At 44.2% G+C, this 27,765-nt stretch overlaps 1 protein-coding gene across 1 annotated transcript; it reads left to right on the top strand.

The window, feature by feature from the left end:
- The first annotated feature begins 15,397 nt into the window (after positions 1 to 15,397).
- On the top strand, positions 15,398 to 27,561 carry MPZL2 (myelin protein zero like 2). Its single transcript, XM_043579473.1, has 6 exons — positions 15,398 to 15,813; positions 16,782 to 16,948; positions 17,232 to 17,442; positions 19,970 to 20,117; positions 23,041 to 23,116; positions 25,349 to 27,561. The coding sequence occupies exons 1-5, from the start codon at positions 15,756 to 15,758 to the stop codon at positions 23,102 to 23,104; spliced, it is 648 nt and encodes a 215-aa protein (XP_043435408.1). The 5' UTR covers positions 15,398 to 15,755; the 3' UTR covers positions 23,105 to 23,116; positions 25,349 to 27,561.
- Positions 27,562 to 27,765: the final 204 nt, after the last annotated feature.

Below are 27,765 nucleotides of genomic sequence, written 5' to 3'. Positions count from 1 at the left end.
TTTTGTGGTGGTGGTGGTTGTTTTAAGATTTTATTTGTTGGGGCGCCTGGGTGGCGCAGTCGGTTAAGCGTCCGACTTCAGCCAGGTCACGATCTCGTGGTCCGTGAGTTCGAGCCCCGCGTCGGGCTCTGGGCTGATGGCTCGGAGCCTGGAGCCTGTTTCCGATTCTGTGTCTCCCTCTCTCTCTGCCCCTCCCCCGTTCATGCTCTGTCTCGCTCTGTCGCAAAAATAAATAAACGTTGAAGATTTTATTTGTAAGTAAGCTCTACACCCAACGTGGGGTTCGAACTTACAACCCCCAGATCAAGAGTCACATGTTCCACGGGCTGAGCCAGCCAGGTGCCCCTAGTTTTTTGTTTTTTAGAGGGTCCTCAGGGACCATGTACACACTTCACAAGATCAACGTTCTCATGATTTCATAATCGATGCCCAGTTTGGTGCTCACTTTCTCTCACGTTCTTAGGATTTGGTTTTTGTGACTTAAATGTGTCCAAAAATCAAACACCCTCTCAAAAACCAGGGAGATTTGCCACGATTAAGGATCTCAAAAATAAATAAGTAAAAAATCGTGGTTCAGCCTTCTGAGGCAATTCCTAAAGACTCATTCTAGAAATGTCTGGGAGGGGCGCCTGGGTGGCGCAGTCGGTTAAGCGTCCGACTTCAGCCAGGTCACGATCTCGCGGTCCGTGAGTTCGAGCCCCGCGTCAGGCTCTGGGCTGATGGCTCAGAGCCTGGAGCCTGTTTCCGATTCTGTGTCTCCCTCTCTCTCTGCCCCTCCCCCGTTCATGCTCTGTCTCTCCCTGTCTCAAAAATAAATAAACGTTAAAAAAAAAAAAACTTCTTAGAAATGTCTGGGAGGATGTCAGCAGCATTAGAGTAAAAAGCTTGTGCTGAAGGTGACAGTTTTAATTGATTAGGTAATTAAATTTACTTACAAAATGGAAGTACAGTTGATACCCAAGGCCAAGGTGACAGCTTTAAACCATAATTTTTGCTCTGCCTTTAAAAGGAAGACGTTTCCTCCGGTTACCTGCTAGTGTGGCCCAGCAGAGATCGACACTTGGGCCTACGACACGGGAGGAGACAGAAAACAGCAACAGTGCGGAAGTCTCCCTGAATTTTCCCAGTACTGAAGCTGGGGGGGGGGGGACCCCCACCGAGAGGGGCACCGGGCCTGTCCCTCTCTTGCTCTGACTCACCTGAGGAGACTCACATCCTGTTTGCCTGGGCAAGTGCCTGGCTGCCCCTTCCACCCAGAAACACTGAGCAGACAAGTCCAACCTGCTGGTTCCCTTCAAGGCCTCAGGCCTCAGTGGGAGTGGAGGGGAGGCCAGAGAGGCTAAAATGCCTTAGCCAACTCAGCGCCTTTGCTCAGCATTCCGCAGATCCCTGATGGACACCAGCCGCCCTGAGGCCGGGAGCAGCTTATTAGTGACAGAACAGCCTGACTTTTCCGAGTTAAGACCGAGTTTGAAGGATGAAGCCCTTTAAATCAGGACAGTAGACTTTTAGAATGTAAAGGGCTGGAAGGATTCTTGGAAGTCACCTGGTCCACTCCCTTCCTTTTATAAATGTGGAAACCGAGGACCCGAGAGTTTAAAATAGGGTGACCCCACCTCCCGGTGTCCCTGGGGCAGTCCTGGTGTCTGTGTTTCGGGTGTGAGTATCAATAATGCTGCTTACACTCTCTGAGGTGTCCCAGCTTGGACAACAAATCGTATGGGCACCCACACCCTGACTTAAAAGAAAAGCAAGGCTATGAATAGGTGGGGAGCAGTGGAGAAGGAAGGTTAGAGGGAGGAGACAGTATGAAAAGGGATAAAGGTACACCTGGCCGGCTCAGTTGGTGGAGGCTGTGATTCTTTTTTTTTTTTTTTCCCAATTTTTAAATTATTATTATTATTATTTTTAATCTTTATTTTTGAGAGAGCGAGAGCATGAGCAGGGGCGGGGCAGTGAGACAGGGAGACAGAGAATCTAAAGCAGGCGCCAGGCTCTGAGCTGACGGCACAGAGCCCGACATGGGGCTTGAACTCATGGACCGTGAGATCGTGGCCTGAGCCGAAGTCGGAGTCTTAAACGACTCAGCCACCCACGCGCCCCTTTAAAATTTTTTTTTTTTTAAAGTTCTTATTTTGGGTGTTGTATGGAAACCAATTTGACAATAAACTTCATATATTGAGAAAAAAAAGTTCTTATTTATTTATTTTTGAGAGAGAGACAGAAAAAGCAGGGCGGGGGGACAGAGAAAGAATTCCAAGCAGGCTCTGCACGGTCAGCACAGAGCCTGATGCGGGGCTTGAACTCACAAACTGAGATCACGACCTGAGCCAAAACCAAGAGTCAGACGCTTAACTAACTGAGCCACCCAGGTTCCTTGGGACCTGCAATTCTTCATCTCATGGTTGTGAGTTCGAGGCCCACATTGGGCACAGAGGTTTTTTTTTAATTTTTTGAAAAATGTTTATTTTTAAAAAAAAAAATTTTTTTTCAATGTTTTATTTATTTTTGAGACAGAGAGAGACAGAGCATGAACGGGGGAGGGGCAGAGAGAGAGGGAGACACAGAATCGGAAACAGGCTCCAGGCTCTGAGCCATCAGCCCAGAGCCCGATGTGGGGCTCGAACTCACAGACCGTGAGATCGTGACCTGGCTGAAGTTGGACGCTTAACCGACTGCGCCACCCAGGCGCCCCGAAAAATGTTTATTTTTGAGAGAAAAAGTGCAAGTGGGGGAGGGACAGAAAGAGGGGGGACAGAGGATCTGAAGCAGGCTTTATGCTGATGGCAGCGGGACCCACGTGGGGCTCAAACTCACGAGAAAGGAGATCATGACCTAAGTTGGACCCTCAACCAACTGAACCACCCAGGTACTCCATAGAGATTATTTAAAAAAAAAAAAAAAAGATGAAAGTAAGAAAGAATTTAGCATGTCAGATCTCTTCTCCAGTGGTTCTGTTGCTAAATTACATTTTCCTTCACGAGTTTTTGCTTCTCAAGATAAAAGAGAGAATCATAAATATAAATTTTAAAATGTTAGCTAATTTGGAATTTCTTTGTACTAGCACTATGGTTGAATTCTGTTTGGCTGTATAAGCAAATTACTACAAATCATTCATATGAGAATACCAAAGAGGGGCGCCTGGGTGGCTCAGTCAGTTGGGCGTCCGACTTCGGCTCAGGTCATGATCTCACGGTTGGTAGGTTCAATCCCCTCGCTGGGCTCTGCGCTGACAGCTGAGAGCCTGGAGCCTGCTTCAGATTCTGCGTCTCCCTCTCTCTCTGTCCCTCCCCCACTTGTACTCTGTCCCTTGAAAATAAATGAATGTTAAAAAAAAATTAAAAAAAAAAAAAAGAATACCAAAGAAACAAACGAGGGGAAAAAACTCAAAATTGTAGTAGCTTCTTTTTTTTGAGGTATTCTTTTTTTTTTTCAAGTTTATTTATTTATTTTGAGAGAGACAGAGACAGCGCAAGTCAGGGAGAGGCACATAGAGACGGAGACAGAATCCCAAGCAGGCTCTGCACCGTCAGCACAGAGCCCCGTGCAGGGTTCGAACTCATGAAACCGTGAGATCACGACCTGAGCCCAAACCGAGAGTTGGATGCTTAACTGACTGAACCACCCAGGCACCCAGGTAGTGGCTTTTTGGTGAAAGAGCCACCTGACCTTAGTTTTGCCAGGAAGAAAGAATTTTTACTCCAAACTTAGGCTTTCACCATTATCCTTAAAAGAACTCACTTCTGCTAAGCCAAGATCATTTTACTCACTAATGTTTACAGAACATCTACTCTGTGTTAAAGTACTGTGTTTGATCAGTGAGCTGGGGCACTTCTTTTCGAGAGGCTGGTAAATTTTTTTTTTTAATTTTTTTTTAAGTTTATTTATTTTTGGGACAGAGAGAGACAGAGCATGAATGGGGGAGGGTCAGAGAGAGAAGGAGACACAGAATCTGAAACAGGCTCCAGGCTCCGAGCTGTCAGCACAGAGCCCGACGTGGGCTTGAACTCACAGACCGCGAGATCATGACCTGAGCCGAAGTCGGATGCTCAACCGACTGAGCCACCCGGGCGCCCCAAGAGGCTGGTAAATTTTTAATGACTGTGTGTTTCAATGAACGATTACAAATATTTTATGAGAATGTCACATCTGGCTTATGGTTTGGAATTCTCTTTGTTATGGTGTACCTTCATTAAAATGTAAGGTCATTGGTGTAGAGACTTTTTTTTAAAGAAATGTTTATTTTGAGAGAGACAGAGAGAGCAGGTAGAGGGGCAGAGAGAGAGAGAGAGAGGGAGAAAGAGAATTCCAAGCAGGCTCCTTGCCATCAATCTGGAGCTCGACTTGAGCTGAGATCAAGAGTCAGATGCTTAACTGAGCCACCCAGGCGCCCCTCAGCGTAAAAAGTTAAATTAAAACACATATTGAGGGGCGCCTGGGTGGCATAGTCGGTTAAGCGTCCGACTTCAGCCAGGTCACGATCTCGCGGTCCGTGAGTTCGAGCCCCGTGTCGGGCTCTGGGCTGATGGCTCAGAGCCTGGAGCCTGTTTCCGATTCTGTGTCTCCCTCTCTCTCTGCCCCTCCCCCGTTCATGCTCTGTCTCTGTCTGTCCCAAAAATAAATAAACGTTGAAAAAAAAAATTAAAACACATATTGAGAGGGGCACCTGAGTGGCTCGGTCGGTTAAGTGTCCAACTCTTGATCTCAGGGTTGTGAGTTCAAGCCCTGCATTGGGCTCTATGCCAGGCATGGAGCCTACTTCAAACAAACAACATAGTAAGGATAATTAAACAAAACGATGTGACAGTGTGAGGCCTGCCTTTCTCACGGCAACAAGTGGCTGGAGCTGGGGAGCAGATGTGTCTGCGAATGGGCATGTGTTCTTTCTTGTTCGCCACAGTCCCCACTCACGCCTTATCGTCTCATCCTTGGCCAGCTTCACTCATTTGTTGCCTTGCCTACACCTGGGTCTGGGTCAACGCATGGCTTTCCCACTTTGTTCAGGTGTGTGCTCTTTCGAGGTTGAGTTTCCTCAATCCGGTTCATTCTGGAGATTCCTCCCGGATTTTGGCATTAGCGTGATCCATTTGCCTGAGTTGCCACGGCACACCGTTGTACTGTTGCTGGGTGGGGCCCTGTGACGATTTGCTCGCTGGATGCCATTTAAAACCAGAATCCCATGGTCGGGGCGCCTGGGTGGCTCAGTCAGTTAGGCATCCGATTGCTCAGGTCATGATCTCGAGGTCGGTGAGTTCGAGCCCAGGCTCGAACTGAGCTCAGAGCCTGGAGCCTGCTTCGGATTCTGCGTCTCCCTCTCTCTCTCTGCCCCTCCCCCACTCACGCTCTGTCCCTCTGTGTCTCAGAAATAAATAAACATGAAAAAAAATAAATAAATAAAATAAAAACCCTGAGAAGTCCTGTAGCTATAAACGAAACAAACAAAAACCGTTTAATTTTGTTTCACCTAGTGTTTCCCCTTGCGCATAGAATTTTCTTTTCATTCAGTACCTACTAACACCCGGAGGAGTGGTGTTTGTCTGAATGATCATTGAGGGCATCTTAGTGGTAGTGACAGAGCTCCATGATGCCTCGCCGTTCTAAGAGTTGGACTCCTGAGGGGCACCTGGGTGGCGCAGTCGGTTAAGCGTCCGACTTCAGCCAGGTCACGATCTCGCGGTCCGTGAGTTCGAGCCCCGTGTCGGGCTCTGGGCTGATGGCTCAGAGCCTGGAGCCTGTTTCCGATTCTGTGTCTCCCTCTCTCTCTGCGCCTCGCCCGTTCATGCTCTGTCTCTCTCTGTCCCCAAAATAAATAAACGTTGAAAAAAAAAAAAAAGAGTTGGACTCCTGATCTTGCGCTCTCTTCCTGACTCCTGTATCCATCTTTCCTCTTGCTTGGTTGCGGATGCCGTGCTTCTCTGGCCTGTGATACCGTCTTAAACCTAGTGTGTCTGCAACCCCCCTGTCCCCTCCCCCCCAGCAGACACTTGCTAAAAATAGTGAAGAATGAGAGGCGGGGTTACGTATATCCAGGGCCCAGGGCTGAACACTGCTGAGGTTGCGGCTAGGGGAGAACAGACCTTGCTGATTCAGATTTCAAGTCAGGACTTGCTGCACGTTTCTCTGGGAAGCCTCCACTTGCAGTCATGCTGTAAACAGGCTAATTGCAAGTTCAGCTTTCTTCCGAGAAGGTTGGGTCTGTTTTCAAAGATGTAAGTGCGCTGTCTCAGTGATGTTTACGGAGCCAAATATTTGCCGGTGTTGGAAAAAGGGAAGCTTTTTCCCCACTCTGCCTGGCAGAGTGTGGCTCAGGTGGAGACACCGTCTTTTAATTAACCAGCAGATTATTCTCCACCCTTTTAATGTTAGAATTCGGCGGGTGCTTGAGGCAAACACTTTTGATGACCTATGCTTAAATCCTTAAGTGGATGTAAAATGTCTATTCCGTTTGGAAAAAGTCAAGTCTCCTTAGCATTACTGACAAGTAAGTCCTTATTGCTTTTCTCTTTTACGCATATTTAAACTTTCCATTATGGGGGCACCCGGCTGGCTCAGTCAGTGGAGCCCTCTTCACCTCAGGGTTGTGAGTTCGAGCTCCACGCTGGGTGTAGCGATTGCTAAAGAATAGAATAGAATAGAATAGAATAGAATAGAATAGAATAGAATAGAATAGAATAGAATAGAATTTCCATTACTTATTAGAATTTCCTCTTACATTCTCTGAATTTAACTGAGAACCCTTGTAATACAATGCAGAGGAAAGAATCCCACCTTCCAAAGCTCCTTTCCTGCTGTCCTCTTACATCCTAAACTTGCTTTGTAGAAGAGGGACCACAGGGTTTGGAATTAAAGCCCAGCTACACCGTCTCCGAGCTATGTGACCTTGGGCAAGGTACTAAATCTTCCAGACTCATTTTCTCATCCGTGAAATGGGCATATTAACAAATTACTTTCTAAGGTTGCAGTGAGATGTAAAGATATGAAAGGTTATGTCACAAACGATGGTTATTATTAGCGTGCTCCAGCATTATTGACGCTGAACTTGAAGTTCCTATACAGGCCGTGCCGTCTTAAAACTAATGACAAGACCTTGGCCCAGAGGGCCCTGCCCTTTCGTCAAGTGGATGCCAGGGATGTTTAACCTTTTCGGAGCTGGCTTCCCCAGTGCTCCCAGGTAGGGTTTGTCCCTAGTCCTGTGCTAATGCTGTACCCAGCATGTACTTTACCATTGCCTGTCACCGCATAGAGCGACTGCTTGTTAAAAGCCTGATCACTCCTTGAGAGCTAAGATATTATCTTTTCTTTAACCTTGGAATTCCCGAGGACAGCATTGGACTCCTGTCATTGCTCAAAACTCTTTATTTTTCAGGGCACCTGGGTGGCTCAGTTGGTTAAGCATCCGACTTCGGCTCAGGTCATGATCTCACGGTCTGTGAGTTCGAGCCCCACGTCGGGCTCTGTGCTGACAGCTCAGAGCCTGGAGCCTGTTTCAGATTCTGTGTCTCCCTCTCTCTGACCCTCCCCTGTTCATGCTCTGTCTCTTCCTGTCTCAAATATAAAAAATAAAAAAAGTTAAAAAAAAAAAAAGGATTTTATTTGGGGGCGCCTGGGTGGCTCAGTCGGTTGGGCGTCCAACTTCGGCTCAGGTCGTGATCTTACGGTTCATGGGTTCGGGCCCCACATCGGGCTCTGGGCTGACAGCTCAGAGCCTGGAGCCTGCTTCGGATTCTGTCCCCCTCTGTCTCTCTGAACCTCCCCCCTCACACTGTGTCTCTCTATCTCTTGAAATAAATAAATGTTTTTTAAAAAAGATTTAACTTTTTAAAATTTTTTTACTGTTTATTTTTGAGAGAGACAGAGAGAGACAGAGCATGAGTGGGCAGAGGGCAGAGAGAGAGGGAGATACAGAATACGAAGCAGACTCCAGGCTCTGAGGTGTTGGCACAGAGCCCAACGCAGGCCCTGAACCCACAAGCCGTGAGACCATGATGTGAGCCAAAGTTGGACCCCCAACCAACTGAGCCACCCAGGTGCCCCAAAAGACTTTATTTTTAAGTAATCTCTATACCCAACGTGGGGCTCAAACTCACAACCCTAAGATCAAGAGTGCCACTGCCTGAGCCAGTCCGGCACCCCAAGAAGGCACTTGATAAATGGAAATGTTTTTTTAATGGTAATTTTTATCTGTTAAAAACTACCCGTATTCTAAGGAATGATGTCTCTACTAGAATACTATAAAATTATGAATCCCCAACACTTTATAAACATTTACTTAATGTGAAGGAAACTTGGCGAAAGAGGGAATTAATTTTGCCAACATCTTATTATGAAAATTTTCAAACACGCAGAGAAGTTGGGAGAATCTTACAGTGAATATCTGTATACCCCACCTAGGTTCTTTGAGCAACATTTTACTACACATTTTATCACACATCCGCTCATTTCTCGTCCACCCTTTACCCATCCATCCAGCAATGCGCAATATCATAACCCTTGGATCATGACTTGCACCAAAACCGAGACCCAGATGCTAAACCGACTGAGCCACCCAGGTGCCTCTGATGCATTTAAAAATGAAATTGCAGACATCAGGACACAGCCCCCTACGCACTTCAGCATTAATGAGAGTCCGATATTTATCATTCTTTTTAAAAAATATTAAAATAAAATTTTCATACGATGAAACACACAAAACGTTCAATGTGTACCTTTCAAAGAGGTTTTTCAGGGGTGCCTGGCTGGCTCAGTCGTCAGAGCATGTGACTCTTGATCTCAGGGTTGTGGGTTCAAGATCCACGTTGGGTGTGGAGATTACTGAAATAAATTAAAAAAAATTTTTTTTAACTCAAAGATTTTTTTCAAAAGCACAAGCCTGTGTAACCCAAATTGCTATCAAGATGGAGAACATTAATATCCTCCAGAAATTTCCCTCATGTCCCTCCTGTCAACTCCTGTCCTCACTTTCTCAAGGGCAAACACTGTCAGGATTTTTTCCGCCAAAGATTAGTTTGCTTGTAATAGAACTTCATAAAAATTGAACCAAAGAGTACATGCTGCTTTACATCTGACTAATTTTGTTCAACATAGTATTTTTGAGATGCCCTCATGTGGCTGAACATATCAGAAGTTTGCTCCTATTTTTTTGCCGAGTAGTATCCCATTGGACGAGTATTCTACAAAGTACCCATTTTTCTGCTGATGGACTGCTGGGCTGTTTCCATCTTGGGAGTATTATGACTAAAACTTCTACAAATATTCTCATACAAGTCTTTTTGTGGATATATAACTTCATTTCTCTTGGATAAATACCTAGGAGTGGAAATGCTGAGGTGGTTAGCTTTATATGATTATTAAAAAATTTTTTAATGTTCATTTTTGAGAGGGAGAAACAGAGTAGGAGCAGGGTCAGGGGAGGGGCAGAGACAGAGAGAGAGACACAGAACGCGAAGTGGGGTCGGGGCTCCGTGCTGTCCGTGCACAGCCCGACATGGGGCTTGAACTCATGAACTGTGAGATCATGACCAGAGCCAAAGTCAGATGCTTAACTGACTGAGCCACCTAGGCACCCTGACACATGACCTTGTAAGAAACTCTCAGACTTTTTCCCAAAGTGGTCATGGGAGCACTTTTCAAAACCTTAACTAAGTACAATCACAACCAACCAACCTTACTGAGTGTTTTCTATGGGCACCAAGCACAGAGCTGTATTTAAATGCAGTGTTTTATCTGATTCTTACACCAAGCCTGTGGGGCAGATATTACTATTCTCATTTTACATAAAGGACTATTGAGGCACAGAGAATTAAATAACCACCCAGGTCTCCTCACTGCTAGCGAGTGGCCAAGGGTGGGTTTGGATCAAAGCAAAGCAGGTGAGATTCCAGCCCCTGCCTCCTGCCTCCTAGTATATAGCAGCCAAAAAAAAAAAAAAAAAAAAAAAAAGAAAGAAAAAAAGAAGTTGCTGTGTTTTCTCTCAGGAAATGAATTAATTTCCTAAGAATGAAAATTGGTCATGGTAACCAGAAGATACTATCTTCATCAGTAAGCAGAAGATATATATATATATAATATATATATATTATATTTATATATATATATTTTATATATATATATATATTTTTTTTTTTTAGTAAGCAGGATATAAATATAAATTCTCACCCATTATTTCGATGTAGTACCTTTGGGGAACAGGGAGGTTCTTCGGTTACCTTGCAAGACACCCATCTCTCCAGCCCTGTGCAAATCCATCTAGCTGCTCTTTAGAGTAAGGGAAGGGTTAAACTTCAGAGTCTCTTCTCTGGGCCAGTTAATAAGAGCCTGATCCCCTCCTCTATAATTAAGAAAGGAGCCCCGGGCTTTACTGGGGAGGTATACAAGCCGCAGTGGGGAGGGAGATTCGAGAGCCAGAGAGCATGGTTTTTCTAAGCTATTAGAGCTCAGTCTCAGATCCAGACTTGCTTTGGAGTATCTCCAGGGAAGGCAAGGCCAGGAGGACCAAAGTGAACACACCTCCTCTTTTGGACTAAGAGCTCAACTCTCATCTAGGACTCTGACATTCTGACCTCCCTCTCTCATCTGTGAAAAGCTCACCAGAAGTTTAAAAAAGAAAAGAAAAGAAAAGAAAAGAAAAAGAAAGGAGCTATAGAGGGGCACTGTTGTTGGGAGGGGTGGCTGGGAGTCCCTGAGTCATCTGAAAATGGGTATGAAGTTTGTACTTTTCAAATTCTGGCCAGGGGACCTCTGAGAAAGCTGTTTGAGTATGTGGTGGTTGAGGTTCCAAGGCTTTCCCTCATTATGATTATTATTTTTTAACGTTTATTTTTGAGAGGAGAGGGGAGCCGGCATGCAGGGGAGGGGCAGAGAGACAGGGAGAGAGAGAAACCCATATTGTCAGCGCAGAGCCCAGCGCAGGTCTCGATCCCACAGACTGTGAGATCAGGACCTGAGCCAGAATCAAGAGTCAGACCACCCAGGCGTCCCTCCCTCATTACTTTTTTTTGGTCCGGTAAATACCAAAGTCATTCCACTCTTTTTGGATCACGTATCAGCCACTTCCAAATAGTGTATTTGTCAGGATCGAGTCCATACTCCTTAAAATGCAGAATGAGGACCCTCAACATCTGGACCCAGCCTCTCTCTCCAGCCTCCTGGCCAGCCACCCCTCCCCGTGCACTGGGTTGAGAAATCATTTGTAGGTCCCTGTGGGGACTACATTTCCACCCCCCCCCCCCCCCCCCGTTTATTTCAAAGGAGCGGCTTTGTTTCTCCTCTCTCTCTCTAATTCCTATTTGTCCTCTAAGGACCCATCGCAAAAGTCACAAATATGGTAATTATTTGTTAACATAAGACTCCACCTCCCAATCTTCTTTGGACTCTGATTCCCCCCACCCCCACCCCAGGCAGAAATATCTTATTCTATTTTATATGTCTCGCCCAGCATATAACAAAAATTAAATAAAATCTTTCCTAATAAGAAAACATACGGGCAGAAACTTTTGAGTAAACAGACCTTTATCTGAACCAGCCGAAGAACGAAATCATTTGTTTCCCTTGCTTTGAATGCTAATTTCATCTTGTGGTGAAAAAGACATTTTGCCTTGAATGTTAAGATGACAATTTTTACAAATTTCAATACAAGCCAGTTGTCCCTTATGTCTTTTGGGCCCCCGCTGTGAGTTTCCAACTGGCCAGTGGGTTTCTAGGTATCCATTAATGGGGTGCCTGGGTGGCTCAGTCGGTTAGGCGTCCAGCTCTTGGTTGCGGTTCAGGTCGTGATCTCGTGGTTTGTGGGTTCGAGCCCTACATCGGGCTCTGTGCTGACAGCACAGAGCCTGCTTGGGATTCTCTCTCCCCCCCCCCTCCTCTGCCTCTCTCTCTACCCTCCTCCACTGTGCTATCTCTGTCTCTCTCCAACTAAATAAATAAACTTAAAAAATTTTTAAAAATATTTTTGAGGAGTGCCTGGGTGTCTCAGTGGTACTTTGGCTTGGGTCATGAGCTCACGGTTCATGAGTGTGAACCCCACTTCGGGCTCTGTGCTGACAGTGTGAGCCTGTTTGAGATTCTCTCTCTCTCTCCCTCTCTCTCTGCCCCTTCCCTACTCTCACTCTCTCTCAAAATAAATAAACTTTTTTAAAAAAGGAATATTTGGGGCGCCTGGGTGGCGCAGTCGGTTAAGCGTCCGACTTCAGCTCAGGTCACGATCTTGCGGTCCGTGAGTTCGAGCCCCGCGTCAGGCTCTGGGCCGATGGCTCAGAGCCTGGAGCCTGCTTCCGATTCTGTGTCTCCTTCTCTCTCTGCCCCTCCCCCCTTCATGCTCTGTCTCTCTCTGTCTCAAAAATAAATAAACGTTAAAAAAAATTTAAAAAAAAGGAATATTTAAAAAGGAAATGTGTAGGGGGTGGGGACAGATGAAGTGCTTCGAAAACTAGAGTATGCCATCAATTTTAATGATAATCAGGATTTTCTCTGGAAAAGTTTAGGGAAAAAAAGTGATAGCTCTGAAAACTTCATTTTTTCATTTTAATCTCCAACAGCCTTCTTCCTTTTCTCTTGTTCGCGGAGACAGTAAGTGCACCAGAGGCCTTATCTAGATGCCTCCGGTTTTGATCAAAGTCCTGCCTACCTCCACCCTGGGGACCCTCGGGGGCAAATGTCCTTTTTATTCAGTGTTTTCTCTACTGAAGGAGTCCAGCCTTTGGTCTCCTCCCTCCCCTCCCAGGGAGGGGAACTGGATGACTCTGGAGCCACTCCTGCTAACTGGAAGGAATTGGGCGTCACTGGGCACAAAGCCAGGAACTCGAACCCTGCTGAGGAATGGGATCTGGGCAGCTGCTGTCCTTCAGAGCACGGCCGGCGGCCAGCACCCAGGGCGTCTGGCTACCTGGGGGAGAGATTCTTCTCCTGACAACAGGCAGTTTGTTCAGTGCTGCCTGCCCTGATTCCTCTCCTGCTGCTTTTCTCTGTGTCCTTGAGCTCTCTGGTAACTCTACCTCTCATCAAATTTTGCAATTTGTTCTAGACTTCAAGACCTCAGGCTCTACTTCCCTTTCCTTTAGAGCTTCCCTTCCCTTCAGCCGCAAGCTGAAGGCTAACAAAGCAGATAAGTTTCTCTAACTCCTTTTCTTTTGGGCTCTTGGAACTGAACTGTGCAGACCTACTGCCGGAGAGCCTCTATTTTATCCTACCACCATTAAAAAAAAATTTTTTTTTTAATGTTTATTTATTTTTGAGAGAGAAACAGAGCATGAGCAGGGGATGGGCAGAGAGAAGTAGACACAGAAGCTGAAGCAGGTTCCAGGCTGAGCTGTCAACACAGAGCCTGACGCGGGGCTTGAACTCACAAACCGTGAGATCATGAGCTGAGCCGAAGTCGGATGCTCAACTGACGGAGCCACCCAGGCGCCCCAATCCTATCCCCATTTTGAAGATTCCCCCAGCATTCTGATTTTAGGTTCATCTCTGTCTAGAAGCCGACATAGGAGCCACTCGATTTTCAGGAACACTCATCACAATAAAATACTCATGTTAGGAAACACTTCATTTGGTTAGCCCCTGGGTTTCTCAGTTCTTTCCCTTCTTTTTTTTTATTTTTTTATTTAAAAAAATGTTTATTTAGGGGCGCCTTAGTTGGTTAAGTGTCGGACTTCTGCTCAGGTCATGATCTCAGAGTTCGTGGGTTCAAGTCCTGCATCGGGCTCTGTGCTGACAGCTCGGAACCTGAAGACTGCTTTGGATTCTGTGTCTCCCTCTCTCTCTCCCTCGCCTGCTCACACTTTGTCTCTGTCTCTGAAAAACAAATAAACGTTAAAAAATTGAAAACTGTTTATTTATTATTATTTATTGAAAGAGAGAGGACGTGGGCATGGGAGAGGGGCAGAGAGAGAGGAAGAGAGAATCCCAAGCAGGCTCCACACTCAGTACAGAGCCTATCATGGGGCTTGATCTCAAGAGATCATCAAGAAATCAAGCGATGGCTGCTTAACTGACTGAGCCACCCAGGTGCCCCAACAACTGCGTTTTGTTGTTTACCTTTTTTTTTTTTTTTTTTTTTTTTTTTGCCCCATGATCATGACATCTTTCTCCTGCTGCTTTGCTTTTCTTTTTGGCTTTTCTTTTTCACTTCTGCAATCTGCCTCTCCCTCGGTGGAATTTTCTCTTTTCCTCCCTCTTTATGAAGTTTTCTCTTTTTTCTCTTTCCTAGTCAGCCTGCCCCTTCCTTCCTTTTCTGGCAACTTCTCTGTTTCAGGGTTTAACTAGACGTTATGAATCACTCCAGTTTCTAGGTTGCTAATCCAAGGAATCCGGGCAATTTGTTTCTGTTCAGGGTTGGACTCCTGTCAAGCTTGCTTCTTAACTTCATGTGGAATCTTCCTTCTCTTCTGCTGTTTCGCCATGCTGCTTCATTAATCTGTAACAATTACCCACCCTCTTTCCAGACAAAGAGGCACCTTTACTCATTTAAATTCCTCAACTCTTCAGATTTCAGACAGATGGCTGCCCTCAAAATGGCAGGTGAAATCTGAGGCACAAAAATGTTATTTTTCTTTCAAAGATTATTTATTTATTTTGAGAGAGAGACAGAGAGAGAGGGAGAGAGAGAATCCCAAGCAGGCTCCATGCCCAGCGCCGAGCCCCACGCGGGGCTCGATCTCACAACCACAAGATCACAACCTGACCTGGTATAAAGTCGGATGCTTAACTGACTGAGCCACCCAGGGCCTGCCAAAAAAGTTATTATGGAAACCTTTTCTGCTAGAGTCCCCTGGGTCTGCTGGTCCACGTCGGGTATAATCTTGCAGAAAGAGCATTAGACTTGAGAGTCAGAAAAGTTTTGATGTTCCTACCTATTGGCTGTGCAAATTTGGGAAAATCACTTACCTTCCCTGGGCTCTCTGGAAAAATGGGAACACTTCATGGGAGTATTGTGGAGATGAAGAAAGAAGCAGAAAAATACCTGCAAACTGGACCGAGATGGTAAGTGAGCAGGGACGATGTTCTGCTTCTTTAAATTCTTCCAAGTGAAGGGGTCATTAAAACACTGACATTTGTTTGGTCAGTTTCTTCCCCCCCCCCCCCCCCGCCCCGCCCCCCCTCCTCGGGTCTCAGGGAAAGCTACAAGCTGGAAAAGGTGCAGAGATCCTTGTGGTCACATTTGGTTCAAATGTCTACGCTGTAGGACTTTTTGTCTGGAGAGGGTCTTAAGGAATTCTGATTGGAGTTCTGTGAATCCAGTCCAGGCCAAAGCGGCCCCAGGGAGGTGCTTTGGGAAGGGCAATCACTGCAAGGTGGTTGCAACAGTTCACTCACCAGGCGAGCAGGAAGCCTGATTAGAAAAAAACCCTGTGTGTGTGTGTGTGTGTGTGTGCCAAACCCAAAGCAGCCTGGGAGTTTCAGGCTGGCACCACCTCTGGCTGTCTCTGAGGCCATCCAGAGGCCAGAGCCCAGGCAGATTAACTGCAAAGTCAAGAGAGGACCGCAGAGATTGGAACTGTGTGCGGACCGCTTGCAGCGCAGAGGGCGGGAGGGAGGAAAGGGAGGAGGGCGTAGGGAGCTGAGGCCCCACCTTTCATTCCAGCAAAGTGCACCGGCGGAGCAGGGATGAGTCACAGGCACTGGAGCTCAGGTTCCCATAGGTGAGGGACTGGCTCTTCTCTCTGGGAAAACGAGGTGCCAGTTCTTACTGGAGCGGCCTTGGCAGGGTGTTGGAGCCCTCGGTCTGCCCGGTCTGGTCTCTGGGGCCAGGGCTGGGTTCCCTCATGTATGGCAAGAGCACTTCGTGTGCTGGGCTGCTTCTCCTTGGCGTGCAGCTCACAGGTAAGGGCTGCGGGGAGGGGTGGGGGTGGGGGTGGGGTCCCTCGCCATTTCCTCCTTCACGGCCGACCCTGTAAGGTGGTCACAAGAGTGTTGCTTGGAAGCCTGGGCCACGGTTGCCGTTCACTTTAGGTGTTGACTTTGCTGAAACCGAAGTTGGTGGGTTGTTTTTGGAGAGCTGATTTTGGACAAACAGGTTTAGGTGTGTTTGGGCTGCTAGTGATTCAGGCACAGAGAGGGCTTTCTAATCTCAGGTTACAAACCATTTTTTTTTTCCTTTTTTTTTGTGGTTACTCTCAACCTCCCACTGCAGGCAGGATCAGGCGCTTGGATGTCTGTGCGTCTTGTCTGGGACTCTCAGCAGCCCTGGGAAAGCTGAGAAACTTAAGGAGAGAGACCCACGGTGATTTTGAAACTGCCCCAATATGCACATTCTAAATGTAAATATCCTGGTTAAAAAAAAAGCGCCACGTGGTGTAAAGGTCCCAGGGGTGCAGACAAACAGAAGCTGTCCGGGCTTAATTAATTTCAATTTCTGCAGAAGATTGGGGACAGTATGAAATCAAGGACCCTTTCTGGACAACTTGCCTTCTAGGGGACCATTATACACACAATACATAATGCTTCATCTGAATACATGTCTCATCCATGCTACGATTAGTTTTGATTTTTGTTTGTTTGTGCTTTCAATTGTATCTGCCGACGTTTGTAGTTGGTTCCAACAGTGTGGGAGCGGGGACCGTGAGGCTAGGGTATCGCACTATGGAGAAAGTTGAGAGCACCGAGAAGGCTCGCCATGTGGTATTCAGAGCCACGGTTGCACGTAAGTGGGAGCATGCAGACTCAGGATGGAGTAAGTTTGAGATCCGGGACATTGACTTCATTACAAGACTCACTCAGACATTTATTTCGGCCGTGTCGGCAGAAATTCTCTTAATCTGCATCTTCCTTTCTCCTTTTCTCTGTGGTAGCCCTTTGGCCTATAGCAGCTGTGGAAATTTACACCTCCCAAGTGCTGGAGGCTGTCAACGGGACAGATGTTCGGTTAAAATGCACTTTCTCCAGCTTTGCCCCCGTGGGTGATGCGCTAACAGTGACCTGGAACTTCCGTCCTCGAGATGGGGGCCCCGAGCAGTTTGTAAGTAGATTATTGTCATCGGCCCGGGGACCCCTGGTTGGGGAGACAAGCCGGTCCATTTCTCCTTGCCCTTCCTGTGTTTTTTTCTCAGCAATAAGCACAGGGTAAAGCTGAGACACGATTCTTGGCAGAGAATGACTGGCAGAGTTGAGAGGTCCACCAAGGGGAAAGCAAGAGGTTCTTGGAAGAGAGCTGCATGTGGGGCAGTGAGGCTGGCTCCCCTTTCTCAGCCTCCGTGCCCCGGCGCTGAATAATAAGACTTTTGGCCGCTTCTGCCTTGTAGGTATTCTACTACCATGTGGATCCCTTCAAACCCATGAGTGGGCGTTTCAAGGATCGAGTGGTCTGGGACGGGAACCCTGAGCGGTACGACGTCTCCATCATCCTCTGGAAGCTGCAGTTTGACGACAATGGGACATACACCTGCCAGGTGAAGAACCCACCTGACGTTGATGGGCTGATAGGGGAGATTCGGCTGAGCGTCGTGCACACTGGTAGGTCACACAGGGGAAAAGGGTTTTGGGAAGCTTGAGAGCTTGTAGAAAGGAGAGGGGTGGTCTTTTGTGACGGCTGAAAGAGTCGCGAGAAGGGCTAGCCCTTCGGGTCTGGAATCTACAGAGGGAGACTGAAGAGTCCTGGGGTAAAAAGAGAAAGGCTTTGTTTGTCTGTGGAAAGAAACAGAAAGTTAAGCAAGCGGACTGCGGAATCTGTTACAGAAGTGGCATTGAGATTGTAAAAGGGAGAGGAAGCAGTTCTCTGATAAAAGGCTAACAATAGATCTGTTCATTCACTCGTTTATTCACAGAATACTTACTGAGTACCTACTCTGTGTCAGACACTGTCCTGTGCTTGGCCCGTACTATCTCACTTAATCCTTACACCCTAGGCTGCGGATGCCAGTGATGGTGGTGATCATTTACTGAGTGCCTCCCACGTGTCAGGGGCTTTGCATATGTTATTTAATCTTTATATATCACATCAGTTTCTTGTGCTCTTAGTGCCCCACATTTTACTAATGAGGAAGTTGAGGTTCATAGAGGTTAAGTCGTTTGTCTGAATTCATGGAGCTGAGGGAATGGAATCATTTGGAACTCAAACCCAAGCATCTTTGACTCCAAAACTGTACTCTAGACTAATGCATTGTAGTGCTTGCAATCTTATAAAGGAAAACCCGGAGCACTGGGTGTTGTAGGGAAGCCAATTTGACAATAAATTATATTAAAAAAATAAAATAAAATAAAAAGAAGGGAAAAAAAATAAAAAGGAAAACCCGGAAGCTGTGCAGATAAGACCATAAAACTTAGGAGTTGTAAATCTGGGCTTGAATCACTGCTATCATTTACCAGTTGGCAATAAATCTTTTTTTCCTTTCCTTACAGTGAGAATAATCTAGCGAGGCTTATGGTGAAGGAAAAATGAGACAATGAATGTAAAAATTCCCCAAACTCTGAATTGCACCAAAAAAACTTTTCTTTTCTTTTTTTTTTTTTTTTTTTGCACTGAAAATGATAATAACTACCATACAGTGAGTGTTTATTATGTGTGGGCACAGCGTGGAACCAATCGATACGAATGTCTTTTTTTAAATAAGAATTCAATAAATGAATATTGTTGTCTCTGTTTGATACATTGAGGAAACTGAGGCTCAAAGAAGTTAATTACCCCAAATCACATAGCTAGTAAATTGTAGAGCTGGTATTTTCACCCAGCTGTCTCTGGCGGGTGCTCTTAACTAACACATGATATTACTACCTGTAGAGTGGTAGGATTTCCTCCTTTCATTCCTAGTATCATCCTTCAGGGCTCCATCAGTAGGGCTGCGTGACCTTGGAGAAGTCAGTTGAGTACCAAAAGACGTAATGGAATGTCTTTGGACCTCAGTTTCTGAATTCATCTGCGTGTCACCTGCAGGAGCAGGTTAGACAAGAACACATGTTCTTAAACGTATTGTGGTCACTACCCTGAGAACCTAAGGAAAGTCGTGGCTCTGCTTCCCACAAAAACGTACACATACACACACTATGACACAGAGTTTGTGGGCTTGTGGCCCGGCTCTCTTCCCATCCTCTTTCACAGACTCCGGGCTGGGAACTTCTGGGCTAGACGTTTTCTAAAGTCCTTCCTGGCTCTGAGGGTTTATTGAAGTTTTAGTCAGAAATCAGGGCACCTGGGTGGCTCAGTGGGTTTAAGTGTCTGCCTTCAGCTCAGGTCATGATCTCACGGTTTGTGAGGTCGAGCCCCGCGTCTGGGTCCGTGCTGACAGCTCAGAGCCTGGGGCCTGCTTCGGATTCTGTGTCTCCCTTTCTCTCTGCCCCTCCCCTGCTTGCATTCTGTGTCTCCCTGTCTCAAAAATAAATAAACATTAAAAAAATTAAACTAAAAGGCAGGAGACCCAGGCTTCACAGATTCTGCCTGGTGTTAGGGACCTTTCCCACTGGGTTCCGTCTTGCATCATTTTATCTACTGGACTATAGTTACAGATTTACTTGCCTGTCTTCCCAGTGGGTATGAGTTCCTTGAAGGTAACGTCTTGTATTTCCGTTGCAATGTCTGAACATAGTAGGCCCTTAATAAATCTGGATAAATGACCGGATGAAGGCCAGAGGTGAGAGGGAATCTAGGAGAAACAGTTTGGACGCTGGGTTTGGCTAGGTCAGCAGTAACCTTACCCTACTGGGTGGTTTACCGGCTCCGTGGTTCTCGGAATCTTAGCATCAGAATCACCCGGAGGACAGGTTAAAACAGATTGCTGGGCCCCACCTACAATTCAGGAGGTTGAGGTGGCCCTGATGATTTGCATTTCAAAGTTCGGCAGAGTGCTGCTATTACTTCGGGGACGTAGTTTGAGAACCACGAGAGCAGCCTTCATAGCTTCCTTACTGCTGCTAGAGTTCACAAGGTCGTATGGTAGGAGAAAGGAAGATTCCATTTAATGCGGAAACTACATCCCTCTTATATCGTTAGCTTTCATCATATTCTTTCTCTTTTGAGAATCATGACATCCTCTTTTTGTCCTTACAGTACGCTTCTCTGAGATCTACTTCCTGGCTCTGGCCATTGGCTCTGCCTGTGCCCTGATGGTCATAATAGTAATCGTGGTGGTCCTCGTCCAGCATTTCCGGAAAAAGCGATGGGCCGAAAGAGCTCATAAAGTGGTGGAGATAAAATCGTAAGGCTGGGCAGTCCTGGGCAGTCTTCTTCTAACACTCTTCTGTCGTGACTCTTGGTATTTTACACTTGGGCAAAATGATTGTTGAACAGATGTTTTTCCCTCCGAGTAAATCTTATAAAAGAATTCAGATTCACAGGATGGAGAAAGTAGGGTGTGATTGGGTAACTTCACAAAAGCTTTCTTAATTGTATAGAAGATTTCATTAGAAGCTTTCTTTATTACGGAGGACTTGATATTGTCAAAATCTGCTTATGTGAAGCTTTTCTAGGATATTCCTTACTTTAAAAACATTTTTTTAATCTTTATTCATTTTTGAGAGACAGAGCACAAGCAAGGGAGTGGCAGAGGGAGAGGGAGACACAGAATCCGAAGCAGGCTCCAGGCTCTGAGCTGTCAGCACAGAGCCCGACGCGGGGCTCAAACCCACAGACTGTGAGATCACGACCAGAGCCGAAGTCAGACGCTTAACCGACTGAGCCGCCCAGGCGCCCCTGCTATTCCTTACTTTTTAATGTAAAGTGTATATTTGTAAAATCTGGGCAGGCAGCAGGGGCATCGTGAGTCAGTGCCTAGGAGGGTCAGTCATGCTGATATAAGGTGCTCAAAAAAAAAATATTTTTTGAGATGAAATTTACCTATCATAAAAATTTGTCTTTTTAATGTTCACCAAGTTACATAACCATCACCGCTAATTCCAGAATTTTCATCACCCCCGAAGGAACTTCATACGTTTTAGCCATCGCTATTTATTTTCCACTTCCACCTGCCCCTGACAACTATTGATCTGCTTTCTGTCTCCATGGATTTGCCTGTTGTTCGAAGGCAAGGAGAACGTAAAGTGCCCCCCACCTCCCCAGACTGAGAAGGCACTCTGAAACTGGAAGGGATACAGAATACGCAGAGTTCTATGTTAAGTGACTTCCTGCCAGGGAGGATCAGGAGGACCGCCATCTGGACAGCTGCGCAGCCAGTCTCCTCAGAAGCCCTGCGTTTTAGCTTACTGGTTTTAAAGGAGCTGGACGTGCGGGGGAGTGTTTGCATATACGTGACTGGTGGCTAATGTCTAGCAGACCTTATGGCATCATCCATGCGTTTGCAGAAAACTATGTTATCTGCACTGGTGTCTTAACGGGCCCATTGAAATCCAGAACAGATTCCCTGGACATTCTGGTTTTAGAAGGTGAGCCTAGAGTTTATACGTTAACCTTTTACATCTTATACATTACTCTAGAACATGTATCCCTGACGAGGTCATCGAGCAGACAACAGCAAGACGGTAGGGCAAAGGTGGAGGCAGTATGGCCAGCATTCCTACACCTATTCTGGACATTTTGTATAAATGGAGAATCATCCGATGTGGCCTTTTATGTCTGCTTCTTGACTTGGTATAATATTTTCAACGTTCGTCCATGTATGGCACTTCGTTCCTTTTTATGGCTGTGTAATATTCCATTGCATGTATATACCACAGTTTGCTTATCCATTCATTCGATGGACATTTAGATTTTCTCTACTCTTTGGCCAACACGACTAATGGTGCTATGAATATTTATTTATAAATTGTTGTATAGGCATGTTTTCAGTTTTCGGGGGTATATTATACCTTGGAGTGGAATTGCTGGAATGTATGGTTACTCTGTTAACCTTTTTGAAGCGTTGCCAGACTGTTTTACAAAACAGTTACACCATTGTATATTTCCACCAGCAACATTCCAATTTGTCCATATCCTTGACAACCTTTGTTATTATTTGGCCTTTTGATGATAGCCAGCAGATGGGTGTGGAGTGTTATCTCCCTGAGGTTTGGATTTGCATTTTCTTAATGACTAATGATGTTGAGCATCTTGCCATGTGTTTATTGGCCATTTGTATATCTTATTTGGAGATCTATCTATTCAAATATCTTGCCCATTTAAAATTGGGTTATTTGTCCTTTGTGGGTTGCCCTTTCACTTTCTTTTTCATGTCCTCTGGAGCACAGACCTTTTTAGTTTTGATGAAGTATAATTTATCTATTTTTTTCTTGTGTTGCTTCTGCTATTGGTGTCATATCTAAGGTGTCATATCTGGTGCCGGGGTGCCAGGATTAAGTGTTAAGCATCTGAGTTTGGCTCAGGTCATGATCTCAGTGTTCGTGAGTTCGAGCCCCGCATCGGGCTCTGTGCTGACAGCTCAGAGCCTGGAGCCTGTTTCAGATTCTGTGTCTCCTCTTTCTGTCATCCCCCAACTCACACTCTGTGTTTCTCTTTCTCAAAAATAAAAATAAACATTAAAAAAAAAAAAAAGAATCCATTGCCTAATCCAAAGTCATGAAAGTGTATGTTTTCTTCTAAGAGCTTTACAGTTTTAACTCTTACAGTAGGTCTTTGGTTCATGTCGAGTTAATTTTTGCACATGGAGTGAAGTGGGAGTCCAAATTCATCCTTTTGCAGTTGAAGTCCTTGAGTTGTCCCAGCACCATCTCTTTTTTTCCCGCAAGTAATATTTACTGGAGTAAAATAGAATTGATCTGAAGAAGCTCAATGAGCCCAACTCTGAGGTTAGGGCTTGAATAGAATGTAAGCAATAAAGATGACTTCTAGGTCAACCTAAAACTTTGTATTTTCTGAATAAGGAATGCAATTAGAGGCAGCATACTAATGATAAACTAAGGTTTATGCAAGTTCCCAAATTGTATTTCCCTCCAAAAATATTCTGAAACATGTCAAAGTTCAGATACCAGGGTCATGTGGAAGCATGTGTATTTTTAGACGGCACTAGTGGTAACTTTGGATCTATTCCCAGATGCATATAATTCTACCCAAAACATGGGAGAAAATACATCAACCGCAGCTTTGTAAGGTTTGCCTCCCTTGCTTTTTTTTTTTTTTTTTTTAACCTCCCTTGCTTGTTAACATTAGTTTCTGCTTCTTTGTTACAGAAAAGAAGAGGAAAGGCTCAACCAAGATAAAAAGGTCTCTGTTTATTTAGAAGACGCAGACTGACATTCTTAGATGGTGAGGTTCATAAATGAGTTGATTTCTTTCCTTAGCTTCCTTGTCTGGCCCATCTCTAATGTGGATCCTCCAGATTTTAGGACTGTTAGGTGTTTTCTATGTGAAGTTAGAGGAGCTGGGTCAGGGAGATGAAAGTCGTCTATTAGTGTTATGGATGGCTTCCCCTTTCAGTATGTTTTGTGCAAAGGATGAGGGAGTTAGACCCTACTGCCATTGAAGATGGAAAATTCTAAGATTATCTGAGGCTTTGTGGTTATGTTTACCATGACCACGAATAATAAATTAACTTTCAACATGTAAATAAATCTTTATTTTTTATTTATTAAATTTTTTTCACGTTTATTTATTTTTGAGAGAGATTGAGAGAGAGAGAGAGCGAGAGAGAGAGAGAGCGAGCGAGCATGAGCGGGGGAGGGGCAGAGAGAGAGGGAGACACAGAATCCGAAGCAGGCTCCAGACTCTGAGCTGTCAGCACAGAGCCCGACATTGGGCTTAAACTGTTGAACCGTGAGATCATGACCTGAGCCAAAGTTGGATGCTTAACCAACTGAGCCACCCAGGAACCCTGACATGGCCTGACATTTTATCAGGAGAACTTTTATACTATTTGGAATTGATTTCAACTCCTTTCATCTAGTTATTGGGAATATGAATCCCATTTTAGTAGTGTGTAATTTTATTTTACCAGTTTTCAGGCTTATTATGCTTAAAAAATACGATGACTTATTTTTCATATGATCAGAATTTTTTCTATTCTCTGAAATAGGCCTGCTATTATTATTTTCAAAAAGAGTCATATTTTTGTAGCCTAAAGTCTCAGTGAAAAGTCTCAAGGACTTATAAAATTGAATATGGAGAAAAATGATTCTATTGTAAACCCAGAAGAACAAATTTGGTATCAGAGAGATTTTACCAAGGGCTATTGTCTTTTAAAAACCAAGCAGATTCTTGGGGCACCTGGGTGGCTCAGTCAGTTAAAATGTCTGACTTTGGCTCAGGTCATGATCTCACAGCATGAGTTCGAACCCCACGTTGGGCTGTGTGCTGACAGCTCAGAGCCTGGAGCCTGCTTTGGATTCTGTGTCTCCCTCTCTTTGCCTCTTCCCCATTCACGCTCTGTCTCTCTCTCAAAAATAAACAAACATTAAAAATAAAATAAACAAAGACAAAAACCCCAGGAAGATTCTCTAGCAAGTTCAGGTCATGGAAAATTAAGATGGAGATGAAAAGAAACTTTTAAAAAAGCTTATTTATTTGGAGGGGGGGAGGGGGCCAGAGCGAGAGAGAGGAAGAGAGAGAGAATCCCAAGCAGGCTCTGCGCTGACAGCGGGCAACTCAGACCCATGAACTCAACCCATGGGCTCTAACCCATGAACTGTGAGATCATGACCTGAGCCGAAGTCAGATGCTTAACTAACTGAGCCACCCAAGCGCCCTAAGATGAGAAGAAATTTTAAGGAACTCACATGATCAAGTGCATTGTGACGGGATGTCCTGACTGGATGGATACTAGTTTGAACAAAGTAGTTGTAAAAAGATTAGGAGGGGGACAATTGGGAGTCTTGAATATGAAAATTTGAATATGGATAATATTAGGGAATTACTGTTAATTTTATTAGGTATAATAAAGGTATTGTGGTTATAGAGGAAAATGTTCCTATTTTAAATATGTATTTATATATATTTATTATATATAAATTTATATATACATTTGTTATAAATTTATTTTCCCTATATTTGTTTTTTATTATATATAAATAAATACATATATACATTTGTTATATATAAATTTATATATGTATTTATTTATATATAATAAAGTACCAAATAAATATTGGGAAAATAAGGCAAAAAATGCTTTAAAACTAGGTGACAGGTGAATTCTATACACTGTCTTTTCTATTCTTCTGTGTGCTTGATTTTTTTTATATAAAAGAGTGGGGGAGGGGCAGAGAGAGAGAGAGAGAGAGAAGGCATGCATGTGTGTGATCGAGCTATAGATCATCTGAGTGTGCAAGGCAGAAGCTATGAATTAAGGACACTGAGAGCTATGTAGTTAAGGAACGGGAAACATATTCTAAAAGTTGAATTAGAAGGAGAACAAGTTACGTTTAAGAATAGTTTCCTTCACAGTGGAGAGCACATTCGATAAAATAGATGTAATTCGGAATTCCATGTTACCTCTAGGCACTCTTCCCACGTGAATAATCCATTTAAACTTCTGTATTTCAGGAAGCTGAAGATTCCCAAGAACAAGCACCCTAGGATAAGCTGAAGTTAATGGAAGCTTTTCTTTGGCTTTACCAGTTGTGACTTGTCTTCCAACCAGCCCTGCAGTACATAACCACCCAGAGAAGCAACGTCTCTCTGGAGCCAGCATAGGCCCAGGGCCCTCTTGAGCTGATACCGGGAGACTCACACACAGCCCGTCGCTACGGTTTTATTTAATTTCAGAGTGCAAATACTTTTCAAATGCTCATGAGCTTTTTATACTGAGAAACTACATTTTTGCCCTTGAACACTCCTTGGGGATTGTTAATTGTATGCATGCCCACTGGTGTCAAATGAGATGAAAGCCATCTTGTCAGTCATGACATTTCCTTTAACGTATTAGTTTCTTCAGAGCAGCACTCTTGCTACTAAGGTTAATGTGTTTACTTTTTCCTTCTCAGTCTCCACTAAAAGATGAGCCAATTCTCTCCGCCGTTTTTGATCAATTAACAGGAAACCCTAAATCCCGTTCTTCAACAGTTTGATTTTTATGGCTCTCCTTGAGTATGGGACACATCTTGTTTTATTGAATTTCTTTCAGTATCCCAGATGATTGTTTTGGTTGATCCCACATTTATAATTAGCACAAATCTAAATCACAGAGTAGCTAGAAGAGTTTATGTAAATGCTTATGGATTGACAAATGCCACCTCAGGATGAATCACTTGTCACCTTTTTTCTCTGTGTTCCGAAAAAACAACCAACAGAGCAAGTCTTCCGTGAGCAGTGGATACTGTTCAGCTTACTGTTCAGTTATAACAGCAGAGCAAAATCTGTGGTCTTTTGCAGACTGGAATCATCAAGCAGTTACACAGAAGGTTCTGGAATAGTATATTATGACTATAAAAATTTAGGGCTGGTGAAAAAAATCAAGCCTAAGTGATGATAATTTTGTACAGTGTTATATAAAGCTCTGAGAACTGGATGAGATTTTTTTTCCCCTTTCCTTTCCTTTTCTTTATATTATTTTATTTTTGCTTTAATTTGCTTGTTTTGAGGGAGGGAGGATTTGGTATGGGGCAAAGAAATACCAAAACTAACAATATGAAACCAACTTTATTCTTTCTTCCCTTATGCCAGTAGAGACAGCAACCTTTATAAGTAGGCTATGGAAAGAAAAGTGCTTTTTCAAAAGTGTTTAACCTCCCAGTGTCTTTCCAAACTTAAGTTATAGCAGCATTTATTAAAAAAATAGAAAACATCTGAAAGTTTAGTTGCCCCCACCCCTGCCCCATCTTTATAGCCTAATAACTTCAGTTTTCACTGACTGGGCCAAAGATGTTCTTTCTTTTAACAAACTGGAATTTTCAAATAGGTTATCTGTATTTAAATATGCTGAACTTTGAATATTTTTTCTAGTATTTTTAGAAAAATTGGTACAATATTCATATGAACCTGGATTCTGCATTCATTCTCTACCTATCTCATTTTGCCTTTTACACGAAAAAAGTAAAATTTTAACACCCAATTTGGAAACTAAAAGTTACATTAAAAGTATTTATTATTATTATTATTTGAGAGAGAGTACAAGCCAGGGGGGGAGGGGCTGAGAGAGAGGGGAGACAGGATTCGAAGCAGGGCCCACGCTGTCAGTGCAGCGCGATGTGGGGCCTGAACTTAGGAACTATGAGATCATGACCTGAGCTGAAGTCAGATGTTTAACCGACTGAGCCACCCAGGTGCCCCAAAACTAAAAGTTGGCTTTCAGGTCTATATTACTTTTAAATTACATTTTCTACTTTTCTCCATAATTCAACCTTTGAAAATAACAATATTTTTTCAAACAGATGGCCTGAATGGTGTCCCAAAAGTGTAATGAAGTAGTTAAAACCTCATGGAAAATCTTTTCAGCAAAACTTGTAGCTTGTGTCTTGGCTAAATATTCAGGGGTTAATATGACCCTATTGTTCAGTACCTTTTTCCTAAAGAGAACTTTTGTATGGTAATTTATTTTTTATTGTGCCTAAACACATATGTAAATAACCTTTAGTAGTAAAGAATTATCAATTGTATAATTTGCTTACATACAAATCTAAAAAGTTTACATAGCAAGTACTCAAAAACACATGGTTATGTATTTTATCATTACTGAGAAGTTTTCTTAGAGCCTGGAAGTCAATAATGGGTGAAATTAGTTTATACTGGATAAATAAATGTTTATACTGGATAAAGAATTCTACATTGCTTCCGATAATTGGGAATTGGGCACAACAAACTACTTAGTCTGGGTACTCTTTCTTAGGAAGGGTATCATGTTCTGTTTGGTACTCTAACATCACGTTTTTCATAGAGAAAACCACTAGCGTTCACATCTAGTAACGGAATGGGAACTGAAAAATGAAAAGTTATTAAGCCTTCCCAAAAGCTGAAACATGGAC

Source organism: Prionailurus bengalensis, chromosome D1, assembly GCF_016509475.1.
Source record: "Prionailurus bengalensis isolate Pbe53 chromosome D1, Fcat_Pben_1.1_paternal_pri, whole genome shotgun sequence".
In the NCBI taxonomy this organism is placed as follows: Eukaryota; Metazoa; Chordata; class Mammalia; order Carnivora; family Felidae; genus Prionailurus; species Prionailurus bengalensis.
Note: the sequence above shows the minus strand (reverse complement) of the source record. Positions and strands in the feature narration are given on the sequence as shown.